The sequence below is a fragment of the Gossypium hirsutum genome, chromosome D12, assembly GCF_007990345.1.
Source record: "Gossypium hirsutum isolate 1008001.06 chromosome D12, Gossypium_hirsutum_v2.1, whole genome shotgun sequence".
In the NCBI taxonomy this organism is placed as follows: Eukaryota; Viridiplantae; Streptophyta; class Magnoliopsida; order Malvales; family Malvaceae; genus Gossypium; species Gossypium hirsutum.
This window is the reverse complement of record NC_053448.1, coordinates 47910082-47923647: the sequence shown is the minus strand read 5'-3', so window position 1 is coordinate 47923647 and position 13566 is coordinate 47910082. Positions and strand designations below refer to the sequence as shown.

General features: G+C 31.2%; 2 protein-coding genes across 3 annotated transcripts; one reads left to right on the top strand and one right to left on the bottom strand.

Moving 5' to 3' along the window:
• Positions 1-906: 906 nt before the first annotated feature.
• On the bottom strand, positions 907-2416 carry LOC107946259 (stemmadenine O-acetyltransferase). The gene has a single exon (XM_016880511.2). The coding sequence runs from the start codon at positions 2341-2343 to the stop codon at positions 1072-1074; it is 1272 nt and encodes a 423-aa protein (XP_016736000.1). The 5' UTR covers positions 2344-2416; the 3' UTR covers positions 907-1071.
• A 7393-nt stretch (positions 2417-9809) lies between these two features.
• Positions 9810-11953, top strand: LOC107946258 (E3 ubiquitin-protein ligase AIRP2). Of its 2 annotated transcripts, none has more exons than XM_016880510.2 (5): positions 9810-10114; positions 10822-10984; positions 11081-11147; positions 11245-11470; positions 11553-11953. In XM_016880510.2, exons 1-5 carry the CDS (start codon positions 10026-10028, stop codon positions 11761-11763), a joined length of 756 nt encoding a protein of 251 aa, XP_016735999.1. In that variant the 5' UTR covers positions 9810-10025; the 3' UTR covers positions 11764-11953. The 2 variants fall into 2 exon arrangements, with proteins under 2 accessions (XP_016735999.1, XP_040962863.1); XM_041106929.1 differs by having other exon boundaries at positions 9811-10114; positions 10822-10873.
• The last annotated feature ends 1613 nt before the right edge of the window (positions 11954-13566 follow it).

Below are 13566 nucleotides of genomic sequence, written 5' to 3'. Positions count from 1 at the left end.
ACTGCTATACAATGATGCGTGATTGGAAGAAACTCAAGGCTGTTGCAAACCTGTTACAACAAGTGTTTGCAATTGGCAAAATGCGATAAAAAGCAGATTTGGGTGAGAAAAGTCCAAACACGTTTTACTTATGAAGACCAACAATTTTTTGATGATCAAGTGAGACATAAGGTTGCATCTCATGTAGATTATATTGAAGATATGCCAAAGATCAAACATACCACATCTAGATTTCATCGAAAAAAAATACTTCTAATTAATCGAAGATGTATCACCTTGAGACAATTGTGTAAGGGGAGAATAGAGTAAGAAGGAGCAAAAGAATGGAGTAAAGGGAGTAATTATGATATTGATTCTTTGTTTACTTTTAATTTTCTACTTCTACATTGATGGTGTTGTTGCTATTTACCTTTTAATTGCATTTTATTTCAAATTTGGTGTTGATTTTTATTTGGAGATGTTTTTATTGAAGAAAACACTGAAGAAAGTCATGGGTGTGATGGAGGTAGTGAAGAAGCTGAAGGCCAAGCAAAAGAAAGTGTGAATGTTCAGAATTCTGTTGTAATAGGAAGTGGAATAGAGCAAGGTGAAGCTAAGACGTAGTTTTTGATGGAGAAAATTGACTCTGCCAATTCAGTTGCAGGCCATTAATGGAGACTTTCAGAGGAAATAGAAAAATAAATTCTAGAGATGGAACTAAAGGAATCAATGTTCAAACTGATGTTGAAACTTCATATTCGACAACCCATGTTTATTTTTTAAACAATTAAAGGAAGGCTAAATTTGCTAAGATAATTGGTGTCTTGGAGAAGACCATCCCTTTTGCATCTCTGCTAAAAAAGGGGGAGGAGAAGTAGTAACTGGGAACAAGTGAGGCTTTTTCATAATTGAACAGCAAACCAAACGTTAAATACTTCCAAAATCTTCCCCCACCCATTATGTAATAATCACGACCCATCTCCCATAATAGATATGGAAAAATATAGATATATGCAAACCTGAAATGAAAACATGCTTCAACAACAAAATTAAAGCTTTGACACAAACAATACAGGCACTACTTAATCCTCTTTACAAGCTTTTTGGGTTATTAACATATGCAAGCAATTCCTCATCACAATCAAATTTCGCCATTTCTTCTTCATTTAAGGTAACCCAAGCCTCTATTCCATCGCCATTTATGGCGTCCGTGAAAGTAGTTACATTCTTTATTTGTCGATCTGCAGAGCCAGCCCATATGGGTTTCCCCCAACCAAAATCAGCTTCGTACATAGGAAACCTGCATAAACTTGTGAAAGTTAAGCTAACCATCTCGCCTTTGCCATAACTTGCTGCCTTATCCCTAAGATATTCCTGGTGAGTATATCCATTTTTTAGTTTCATCACGTACTCCTTGTTCACTGTTTTTATGGAGTCTCTTATTTGGGTAACGATGTTACTGTCCATGGATGGGATAGTCATTGCTAAGCCAGAAAGGTTTCCAAATAAAGAACCCGGCATTGGAGGCTCAATTCTCGCACGTAAATTTACCAAGTGAACAATTGCGCAAAGCGTATCTGGTCTTGATCTTGCACCAAAGGCAGTAAGGAAACGCTCCCATATGAAAGCTGATAGGGCCTCAACACGAGTCGGGCGTGTTTGGTTAGTATTCTCAGCATATTTTCTTCTAATTTCCTCCACTTTGGTGGCACAAAACACGAATCTCTTGGTTATTGTTTGTCCTTTTTTTATTAAACTAGCTCCTGGCGTGTATCCCCAAAGGTCTCGTGGTGGGAAAAGCGAGGCCGATTTGAATTCGGGGGCAATCAAATTCGTCTCTCCACGAGCAATGGCTGCCCACATATTCACAAACGAGAAAAATGAAAGGGCGTCTCCAATTTTGTGGGAAATACAAACACCAACCGCTATCCCCCCACAGTCGAAAACGTTGAATTGGATTCCAAGGGGAATTTTTTTAGCACCATGGAATTCAAAAGGAAGCAACTTGTTGAGTTCTTTGGGAATTGGATTGTTTAAAACATCTGAAAGTTGGCACTCCACTCCAACTTCCAAAAAGGGTATCCCCTCATCGTTGCAATCAACAAACAACTGGTCATCCGTTATCCGACCAGCCAGTGGGTAAAAATAGGTGAGGGCATTGGAAATGGAGTGTTTCAACCGATTGGAAACTGTGATTTTGTTGGCTTCAGTGTCGCATATTTTTGGGTAGAAATAGACCAAAGCATTATAGAACGAGGCATTTAGTTGATCTAGGAACGATAGTTGGTATCGACGCAGTCTATCGGCAGTCGGAGATGATGGCTTTACAATCTCTTCTGAAATCACTTGGACCTTAAGCTGCATGTTGTCCCTGTAAACAATGAATGATTAGATTTGTAATTAAGAATGAGGATTTTGTGTAACCTAATGGCTAGTTTAAGTTACACTTTATATATACAAGACTTGGTTGGCATGAGAAAGAATAGCTACGTCATCTTTACCTTTACCTCTCCAATAGCATAAGACAAAAATCAAATGAAATTAGAAGAGACAAAAATTATGACTCCAATTGCAATTGACGCTAACCAATTGCTAGAAACGTACAAAATCAATGCTAACTAATTAATTATCAATATTAATTCATATTTGTTTTTATGCATGTGAAAGGATAATAATTGTTCTTTTTGGTAGAAAGTCTACATCTAATTACGTTTAAATAGATATTAACTATATTATCTTTTTGTTAGAAAGTATACATCTAATTAAGGAGGAATCAGTGTAAAATTAACATTAATTTTTATACCATTAATATTTTAATAATTTAGTTGTCATATTTTATACTCGATTTATATATTATGCATGTCAAATTTGACAAACTATTTGTTTTATGTAAAAAAAAATAGTCAATTGAATGAATATTTGTATATACTCTTTTTTAGATTGTTATAATAGAGATACTGGACTGGTTTAAAATTTTACATGCATGACAAGTACAATTATATCAATAAATTCAATAATTGAATCATTAAAATATTAATTTATAAAAAGTTACGAAAATATATAAAACCATTTTAAATTTATACTAGTGTAGTGAATCCCTTCTAGAGTTGTCCATGGGCTGGGTCAGGTCGGGCCTTAATAAAATTTTAGACTCAAGCCCGACCTAACCCAAAAAATGGACATAAATTTTTGTTCAAACTCGATCTAGATAAAAATGCTAATACTCGGGCTTGGCCTGTATTAATTTTTTAAATTTTATTTTTATATAAAAAAATTTAAAAAATATAATGCACCAAATACGCTAAAAATATTAAAATAAATGTTTCCCTACAAATTGAAAATAAATTAAAAATAGTCTTTATACTTAAATTGCACTAAAATAAGTGCAACTTAACAAGCAAATACCTCTAAACTAGTAGCAAAATTAACAATAAAACAAGAGTTATGCAATATCCAAACATTAACAACAAAATAGTAGCAACATAATAATGAAATGGTAACAAAATAGTGACAAAAACTGAGAAAACAACAGCAAAAATAGTAGGGGCTTTTATTGAAAACTTGAGTTGAGTCGGGCCAGAACCAAAAAACCTTACCTGAGACCCAACCTGTTTTTTAAACGGGCCTTATTTTTTGCCCAAGCTTAGTTTTTGAGTATATATTATTGCCCAAACTCTCCTATTTTTCGGGCCCAACCCAACCCATAGACAACTCTAATCCCTTCCATATTAATTATATTATTTTTGGTAGAAAATTTACACCAAATTATGTTTAAATAGATATTAATTATATTATTTTTTATTATATCCATAATACAAAGTTAAGGGTTAAAACCATGCTATGTATGAAATAATTTTAAAATTCATGAATAATATTTTACAAAAACGTGAAAAATTAATTATGATTTACTCCAAAAGAAAGATGGAAATACCCAAATTTAGCTTATTTAACTAAGAACAGAACCCATCAACAATTTTCATGTCTGTTAAGTAGAGGTGTTCATGGGCTGAGCCGGACCTGGAAAAAATTTTAACCCACATCCTAGACCCGGGCCCGGCCCGAAATATGGGCCCGAAATTTTATCCAGGCTCGGCCCGAAAAAATTCTTAAGCCCGAGTCTGGCCCGACCTGGCCCATTTTTTTAATAAACATCAAAAATTTATTTTAAAAATAAAAAAATAAAAAAAAAGTATTTTAAAAATATTTTAAAATTAAAAAAATATATTTATTATATATTTGGGCCGGGCCGGGCTGGGTCGGGCCAGGCCCAGGCAAAAAAAGTAGTGCCCGAGGCCCAGCCCGTTTTCAAAACCGGCCTCGTTTTTTTCCCAAACCCATATTTCGAGCCTATATTTTTACCCGAACCCTCACATATTTTGGACGGGCCATCAGGCCGGGCCGGGCCGGGCCGCCCGGCCCATGAGCACCCCTACTGTTAAGTATATCTTGTATTTAGATTTTAATTAAAATGAAATCAGCATATGGATTTAGAAATTATTAATTCTGTCACTAAAAGAATAAAATGAACGGAGAGAGAGGACAAGTGAGACCGACGTGAAAGCAAATTAGACAACGGGATAGCTCTCAACTCTCTCCTCATCATTCAAATTAACACATTGAAAGAAATTGGAAGAATTGAAATTTGATTCCAATTGAGAAGTTTAGATTATTGTTTTTAGAATTGGATTAATTAGTTGAATTAATTAAATTAAAAATTGATTGAAATATTAATTTAAAATGAGAGGTTGGACTTGTTCATCCGTGAATTAGTTGAATTGATTGATTAGAACAGTTGAACCGACTTTCTTTATTTTTTAAAATATATTTTAAATATTTTATTCAATTGAACTAGACGAACTGAGAATTAGTGGTCTACAATTTCAACCGGTTCAATTCTGAAAACCTTGATTTGGACAATTTATGGAATACAAGTTAAAAAATCGATGGTTGCTTGAAACCAATTTTATTTTATTGAATTTATAATTAATGTTAATTTATGATATAAAAATAAATCTTACCATAAAAATACTTTATATTTAAAATAATGAAAATAACTTAAAAGTTCTATATAAAAATTATTTTTTAATCAAATAAAAGTTATGATAATTTTTATTTACTTAAAAAATATAATTTTTAAAAATATTTTGAAATTTTATCAAATAATATTTAAAATTCATAAAACAAAATTTATTTTGCCAAAATAAATTTAATTTTTAAAAAAATTAATATAAAAAGCTGAAATCAAATCAAATCAAATTATAATAAATAGTTCGAAAAATTTAAAAATTTAACCGAACCAAACTAATATAACCCTTTATTGAAACACCAAACAAGCAATTAAGGTACCAAATTCAGCTGTAAGGCCAAAAATGATACCTTATTAAATACATTTATAAATTAAACAAATAAAATCTTGATATTTAATTATGATACAATGCTTTATACAATAAAATTATAAGTAAAATAAAATGATTTAAAATATTTTTATAAAAAAAAGTTTTTTTCACCATTCCATAAAATCGCCAAGGTTCGAGAACATTTTATTCATTTAGAAAACATTTTCTTTATTCACACAATTTTGAAAAGTAGGTTTTCTTATACGAGACGACTTCATGTGTCGAGCTTAATTTATAACAGATTTTATGAAATATCCTTATTCAAGTTTGTATTGATTTAAAATATGGGATAAAATTTTTGTTAAAGTTCATTCATATTTTTTTTAAAGCAAAGTTCTAGCTTCTAAATTGGCACCTTAACCGTATTCTTTTTCTCACGTTGATGTTTAAACTTTTTTTTCTCTAAAATGGTGCCTAAACTATTGAAGCTTATAAATGCAACTAGTTTCTAAACTGTGACATTATTTTTGTTTTATTTTTATTTTTTACTTTTTCATTTCTTTACTTTATTTTCTTTTTTTTTTTTGTTTTCCTTCCCCCTCTCTTTTTCTCCCAAAAACTTCCGCACCACTATTGTTGCCCCAATTTCACATGGATCCTCCTCCAAACCATGAGAGGAATCATGTTTAGAAACCAGTTGCATCATCTTAATCTCTAATAGCTTTTGCATTGCTTCATTTGTGGCATTTCTAGCTCATCCATCCATCTATTCATCCATCACCATTAAACTCTCTGAAAAAATACACGAGTTTAAAGGATTACAACTTCATTCAAATGATAACTAAGTGAAAAATACAATGAGCGAAATGATTTTTAATTATTCTATAAACATTCTATGTCATCTTCATTCAAATGATAACTAAGTGAAAAATTCAATGAGCGAAATGACTTTTAATGATCTAAACATTAAAAATGTATGTGGGTGAGTAGAAAAGTGAAGGGATAGAAGGAAGGAGTGGAAAAATTGGTAGGGAGAAATGTGAGAGGAAAGAAAATACAAGGGGAGGTCATTTTACATTCTAATGAGAGGAGAGAAAATGAGAGAGAAGTATATATTAGTTCAAATTATACATTTTTCAAATGTTTTATTTTCTTTCTTTACATTTTTCAACTCTACCAAACAATGGATGAAAAGCAAATTATTTTTTCTTTCCATTTTTCTATCTTTCCTACCAAATACACCTATGGAAAGAAATATATTTCCCCTCTTTCTACTTTTTCACCCCATCAATTTTCTATACTTCCAATTTTTCTTTGCCTCTACTAAGCAAAGCCTAAGGCTATATTTGGTTGGGTGGAAAAGTGGAAGGAAGGCAGTGGTGGAGCCACTAAGAGGCCTAGGGGGCCATGCCCCCGTAAAATGGTAAATTTTTAATTTAGGTCATTTATAATTTATAAAATTTTAAATTAGTAATGATAAAATTACACTTTAACCCTTCAAAAATGATAAAAATTTGATTTAACCATTTAAAAATATAAAGATATAGACTATTAAAATGATGAAAATGTATTTTTAGTATCGTAAAAATATACAATTTAATTCCGCATTACAAGAAAAAATTTGGCTCCGCCACTAAAGGAGGGAATGAAAAAACAGAAAGAAAATAAATTTTAAGTGTACTTGGTAAGGAAGAAAAATGAGGAAAAAAAAGTGAGATTATTATTTTATATCCTAATGCATAAAAATCAATTCTTCCGAAATGAAGATGAGGTAAAAAATGAGAGGATGTGTATATTAGTTAAAAGTTATGCATTTTTCAGCTCTACCCAACAGTGACGAGATAAATATAAATTCAATAAATGGTAAACATTAGATTAGTTAAAGATATAATATGACCAAAAGTTCAAAGCAAAGTGCCCTTGAGAATTACAAGAAGGTAGAACTACATTGCAGTCTCATTGTGTCATTTGCCAGCAACGACCACACCGCATGCACTGGATTTAAATAGCTTTGCACAACAACACTTTTCTCCCTTGAAGTCTTTGCCTGCAACTTTATTACAGTCTCTTGGTGTGTAACTGAGTTGAATAAACCATTGTCGTTGAAGCAGGCTAGCGAGCATATATTCACATCCTTATTAGGGAATCGTAATACAATCACTTTCAATAATGCCATGCCTATAACCCACAAGTTTTCCGTAACTTATAATTATATAAATTGAGTAGCGCATACTTCCAACATAATTCAATCCAACCATTTATTAAAAAAAGAACAAGAACAAGAGTTTTCTTTATTCACTATAATTTTTATTAAAGATTTAAAAAACCATAAACTAAGATGTTCCTATGTCAGTACCGTAAAAGGACAATGAGAAAATTGTAATTTATTTTTAAATACATTTATTTATTTGTATGTTTTTTAATTTATTTATTAACGAGGTGATAAATTATAATTCATCAATAATGCATGAGACTCATATATTTACTATACATTAAATATAATCTCTAATTATTATTAATATTATTAAGTATTAATTCCCTAGTTAAAGCAAAAATACTCGACAGAACCGATAATATTAATAATAATTAAACACCAATTACAGCTAAACCACTCATTTGCAACATAAATTGTTTGCCGAAGATAAAAGCATGATTTTTTTAATGTAACAGATAAGAGATGATTAGTGTCAAGTACTAATTTATTAAGCAAATGCTCTATTTTCTTCAATTTTTTAAATCCATCATTTCTAAATAAAATATATCATAAATCTGAAGCTTGATTGAGATTTGGAGTCGATTGTGTTTTTATAATTTAAAGGCAATTGACTCATATTAGAATATATAGATAATTGTTTTACCATGAATTTGATGGTAGTTATCCAGTAATCAATGTGCCATTCTATAATTCAAACCTGGCAGAGTCGAACGAGGGGTGCTACAAAAAATATTAGAGACTAATAATCTCATTTCTTTTAAGTTTATCTTGTTTTTTTATATTATAATATAATGGCTAAATTTCAATTTTGACTCATTAACATGCTAAACTTAAAATTTAATTTATATACTTTAATTTTTTTACATTATTTCATCATTCTACATTAAAATCTTAAAATCTTAAATACCTCAACGTCATCGTTAAAAGAAACCCTTGACTCTAACAAATCATTCATTATACCTCAATATGAATGGTTCTTCTATATTAAAAGTGTAAGAACTTATGATTTGCTCTCTATCTAGTTTGATGTTTAGTCTAGTGTTTAGACCGTAATTGTTGTTTGAGCACGAGTTCAAATAGAACACAAGTGATAAGCAAAATAAGGAATGAAAGAAATAAACACGAGATTTGTTAACGGAATTTTGATTCACTAATCTTACACTATGGAGCATTACTCAAAGAATGATTCTTATTCAACAAATTTCCGGATCACCCATTAATTTAAACCCAATCTACCTTTAGACAAAAAAAGTAATTGCAGCTCCAACACCGACCCCAATTGTTATAAACCACCCACCCAAAAACCTCACTTACATCGAGTATAAACTCTTTGATAAAAGTCAGAGGCAAGAGTGCAAAAATACCAAGTAAAAGAAACACAAATAACCATACAAAAGCACTCTAAAAGGCATGCCCATATGTGTAGCACAACAGCCTATTTATAGGTTAAATTCGATATCTTCTTCAAGTAGTCTTGATAGAGTAAAACTCACAATTATAATTTGAATATATCTTATTAAAATTTCTCCAATAATTATTCTAAAATAAACCTTTTTAAACCAAGTGAAATCATTATATAACTGATAAACCACCAAATAAATAATTTAACAGATAAGAATAAACCTTATGGAACAAGGCATGTCGATCCCATAGGTCCTTCATTAATCCAAATTCGACCACAATTGTTTGATACGAAATAAAATATGTTCTAAGACTTATTTATTTATAGAAAAAAACACTTATGAAGTCCCAAGTTAAAAAAAACCTAATAAATAAAACTAATTATCCCAAAATCTTGATTGATTAAGTGTTTAAATAGGTGAAGTTAATGATTAGACATAGAATCTTTAATGCTAAACAATTTTATTCTTAACAAAAAGATCTGAAATAATTAATTAACCAAATAATTAAAAAAAGAGAAAAGAAGGCCACAAAGTTTATAAAATAATAAAGAAAACAGTTGTACTGATTATATATACTTTTTTTTATGAAATAATCTGATTATCATTATTAACAAATAAATAAAGTCATGACGGATTTTTTTTTTAAAGAAAGATAAAGAAAGATGGCAAGAAAAGCAACGTTTAAGATAAGAACAAAATAAGAATATTAAATCATCATAAAATAGTAACACAATTTCTTAGACGTATAAATATAATATTCTTTGTCTGATCATACAAATTTAAACCCCAAACCCAAACCCAAACCCAAACCCAAACCCAAACCCAATTATTATTTTTATTTTTATTTTCTTGTTGTATGATTATTAGCGGTATGGTTTTCTTTATAATGAGAAAAGGATAAAAAAGAGTAGGTTAAGGCAAGAGAGAAGAAAAGTCTCTTTTCTTGTTCAGTTTTCTTATACTTTCTGTTGTCTTCTGGGGGATTGGGTTCTTAGAAAGGGAAAACCCAGTTCTCTTACACTTTCTGTTGTTCATCTTTGTAGATTCTTGTATCTTGTCTAGGTTTCTTTGTTTTCTCTGTTTTTTAAAGAGATGGGGATGGTGTATTATCAGTTGTCAAAGTCTTCTTATCAGGATTTTCTGAAAATACTAAAGGCTGACATACAACATGCAAATGCTTTGTAAGTTCTTTTTTTTTTCTTGGGTGTTTAATTTTCTTAAAAAATTAGTATTTTCTTTTACCTGACCATCCTTTTGAAGTTGATTGTTGACTTGTTCTTGTTGTTTCTGTTTATTAGTTGCTTGATTGGGTTGCTTTTGATGATAATGATTAAAAAGCTTAGTTTTTTAGCTGCTCTGCTAGTTGTTAAAAGAAATTAATAAAAAAAAACCCGAAAAACATTCGGTTTCGAAGTTTATCTGATTCTTTTCTCTTTTATGAATATTTTTTGTTAGCTTTATGATATTATTGAATAACCAATTGCAGATTTTTAGTATATGGTTTAGTATTGTAAATTGTCAGCCTAACAATTCTTATACCAGCTAAAATCTCTCTGCCTATTTGCTGAACTGTTGGTAGTTTGATGTTTCTCTAGCTGAGAACAGCTCAAAAAGATTTCATTTGTTTAATGGTAGCATATTAATATTTGTATGTTTATGATAGGGTTTTACTTCCTTATCATCATTCTTCTTCTGAGAGTGTTTGTCTGAACTTGATGATAGTTTGATGTTTCTTTAGCAGATAGCAACTTAAGAAGTTTCATTCATTTAATGGTAATATTTGTATATTTATTAAAGGATTTTGGTCATTGTAATGCTTAATGATTGGCTTAGAATATATTGTATCTCCATTTTAGTTCTTCTAAGAATGTGTTCTTGGGGGTTTTAGGGCTGCTGCAATTCCAAGGGCCAAGAGTGGTGCTCACCTTCAAATGAAATTGGTGTATAATCATTTGGCTCCCCTCTTTCTATTTTTGTTACAGTGGATGGATAGTTCCTGCATATGTTTACTCCCTAGATTTCTAAACCTCTTTCACATTCTTGTATACAAGGTTCATTATACCGGCTTATTTTGTTCCCCTCTTTTACATTTATTTTCATACATATTTATATGCGCCCTTTGTTCATTTCCACATTGTTTGCTACAGGTCTATACAGATGGGAGATCAAATATATCTAGACGTGGAAGGAAGGCAACAATTAGAGAGTTTTACGGTATGCATATAATCTTAGTTTGAGTGTGTTTCTTTTTTCGCCTAGAATGATTCATTCACCTTGCCATTGTCTCTCTTTGCTAATTAACTAATTGTAGGTGTTATATTACCATCTCTTCAAAGGCTCCATGGTAACTTGGGGGAGTTGGATGATGATAAGGAGGCTGGTGGGAGTTCTGCCAAGAAAAGAGTCGACTTAGATAATAGACATGGGAATATTGATTTTGAGAGGGAAGATGAATGTGGGATTTGCTTGGAGCCTTGCACGAAAATGGTCTTGCCTAATTGTTGTCATGCAATGTGCATCAAATGCTATCGCAATTGGTAACTCGAAATCTCTTCTTATTCCTCTCCAGTTTCAGTGCTTTGCAGCTTCACTCTTAACATTTTCCTCCTCAAATTACAGGAACACAAAATCTGAGTCCTGTCCGTTCTGTCGGGGTAGTTTGAAAAGGGTCAATTCTGAAGATTTATGGGTGCTTACTTGCAACGATGATGTGGTTGACAATAAAACTGTCTCACAGGAGGACTTGTTGCGTTTTTACCTCTACATCAACAGCCTTCCAAAAGATTTCCCAGATGCACTTTTCTTGGTATACTACGAGTACTTAATTTGATTTGAAGTCATTGAGAAATATGGTGTACAGATAGAAAAACACGGACCATCAAATGTAAATAGAATCTGGTAAGGAAATTCTCTCCGCTTCTTACTAGAAAGACTCAGTCCCATTTTTATGCTTTTCAGATATTAATGAAACATCAGTGTAAGAAATCCCCAATTATTAATGGAAGTTGTAATTTCTGAAACCTCAAGTCTGCTATTCCTTCTTGTTGAAACTAATAGCACATGAAATGGACTAATTTCTTAGCCAAAGCCATCTTGAATCTACTTTGGCCTTTCTTTTTGAAGAGTTTGATGACTGGTTGAGAAGTACGTGTGACACAGGTGGCTATTTTTAAGGTTGTATTGCAGGACATAGATACTACAGAGGGAGAGCAAACATGAATGTATTTCCATGCAACTAGTGGCACAATTGAGCCCCACGTAAATAGAAAATAGAACAAAGAGGGCAAGAGATGTACCGCCATATCATCTAATGGTGCGGTGGTGGTGCTTCTTAAAAATGAAATATATGATTGTTGTTGATTAAGGTTTCAATGAATGGAAATTATTGATTGATCAACAAAATTCGCTTTTGTTCCATGTAAGAAAGAGAAGTGGGTGGGAGAAGAGAGCTTGAATTGAACGCTCCAAAGTCTTTTTTTTATCTATGTTCATATATTTTAGCACTTGGTTCATTGAAGTTCATGATCATAGTTTTTTACATGCTTGAATTCAAGCCATTGCTTCTGCAAATAAACTTGAGACTGGGATCTGTTAAAAACGTATGGATTAGATTTTCTATCGTTTGTACTTCTATATTTAAGTTGAATTTCGGCTTAATAAGAATTGATGTAGAGTTGAATGTTTCATGTGGTAGGCTTTTACTATTCTCGAATCTGTTTATGCATAAATATTTATCAATATTATAGAGCATCCTAATCTATCAATACCATAATATATGCATAAATAAATAGAGAGATGATACATATGATACGTGAATCCAGAAAGCATGTTAATAGTCATTTATACATCTATACATCCAGCCATCCACAACATGCAAAAGTGCATGTATTACAAATCTTTTTCTTTGGATGACTATTTTAGTAAAAAGAGCATAATCTTCAATGGAAGTTTCCTTTCAAATGTAATTAATTAAACAATGTCATTAAGATAATGCATTACAATATTATTATCGCATTTTCTTTTTTGAAAATCGAAGTTAGTATGTTTTTGTGAGTAAATCCATTAGATTATGTTAATTTTAAAATATCAATGTTTTCTTTAAAAACTCACGTGTATAAATTAAAATTTTTTATTTTATTCCATCACATGTCATGTAATTACTTTAGTTTTGTGAGGTGCACGTTTCATTATCCTCATGCAATCATTTCCCACATGCTTTCATATGGATATGAAATTTGGCTTCAAGCTAGGGATAAGGACAAAAAAAAATTTCATATAATTGCTTCAGATAGGAGGAAAAGAAATACCATTCTCCAACTACAATTGGGGTGAAGATCCTACGAGTATTAAAACCTTAGCATAGTCTCTTTTTGCAGCTATTTACAATGACAAAGTGGCGTTGAAACTAATTGATATCTCATGTGATTTCAAGCGGTTTGGTGAGGATAGTGCTCCACATTTACGCCAACCCTTCTCAGAAAATGAAAATATAAGAGTTATTCGTAGATGCTATTGGAAATATACTATTGTAAAATTATAGTTAGCATTGACATAATAAGTAAATTGAGTGTAAAGAAATAAAATAATCATTGTGTCATAGAAAAATCACTACCTTAGAAGCAAATTTGTCCTG

What these genes read in the sequence shown, in the direction of transcription:
- LOC107946259 (XM_016880511.2), bottom strand. Translation starts at nt 2,343, where the DNA reads ATGCAGCTTAAGGTCCAAGTGATTTCAGAAGAGATTGTAAAGCCATCA.
- LOC107946258 (XM_016880510.2), top strand. Translation starts at nt 10,026, where the DNA reads ATGGGGATGGTGTATTATCAGTTGTCAAAGTCTTCTTATCAGGATTTT. An exon ending in AACAATTAGAGAGTTTTACG is followed by an intron (nt 11,148 to 11,244) that starts GTATGCATATAA and finishes AACTAATTGTAG; the next exon opens with GTGTTATATTACCATCTCTT. An exon ending in ATCAAATGCTATCGCAATTG is followed by an intron (nt 11,471 to 11,552) that starts GTAACTCGAAAT and finishes CTCAAATTACAG; the next exon opens with GAACACAAAATCTGAGTCCT.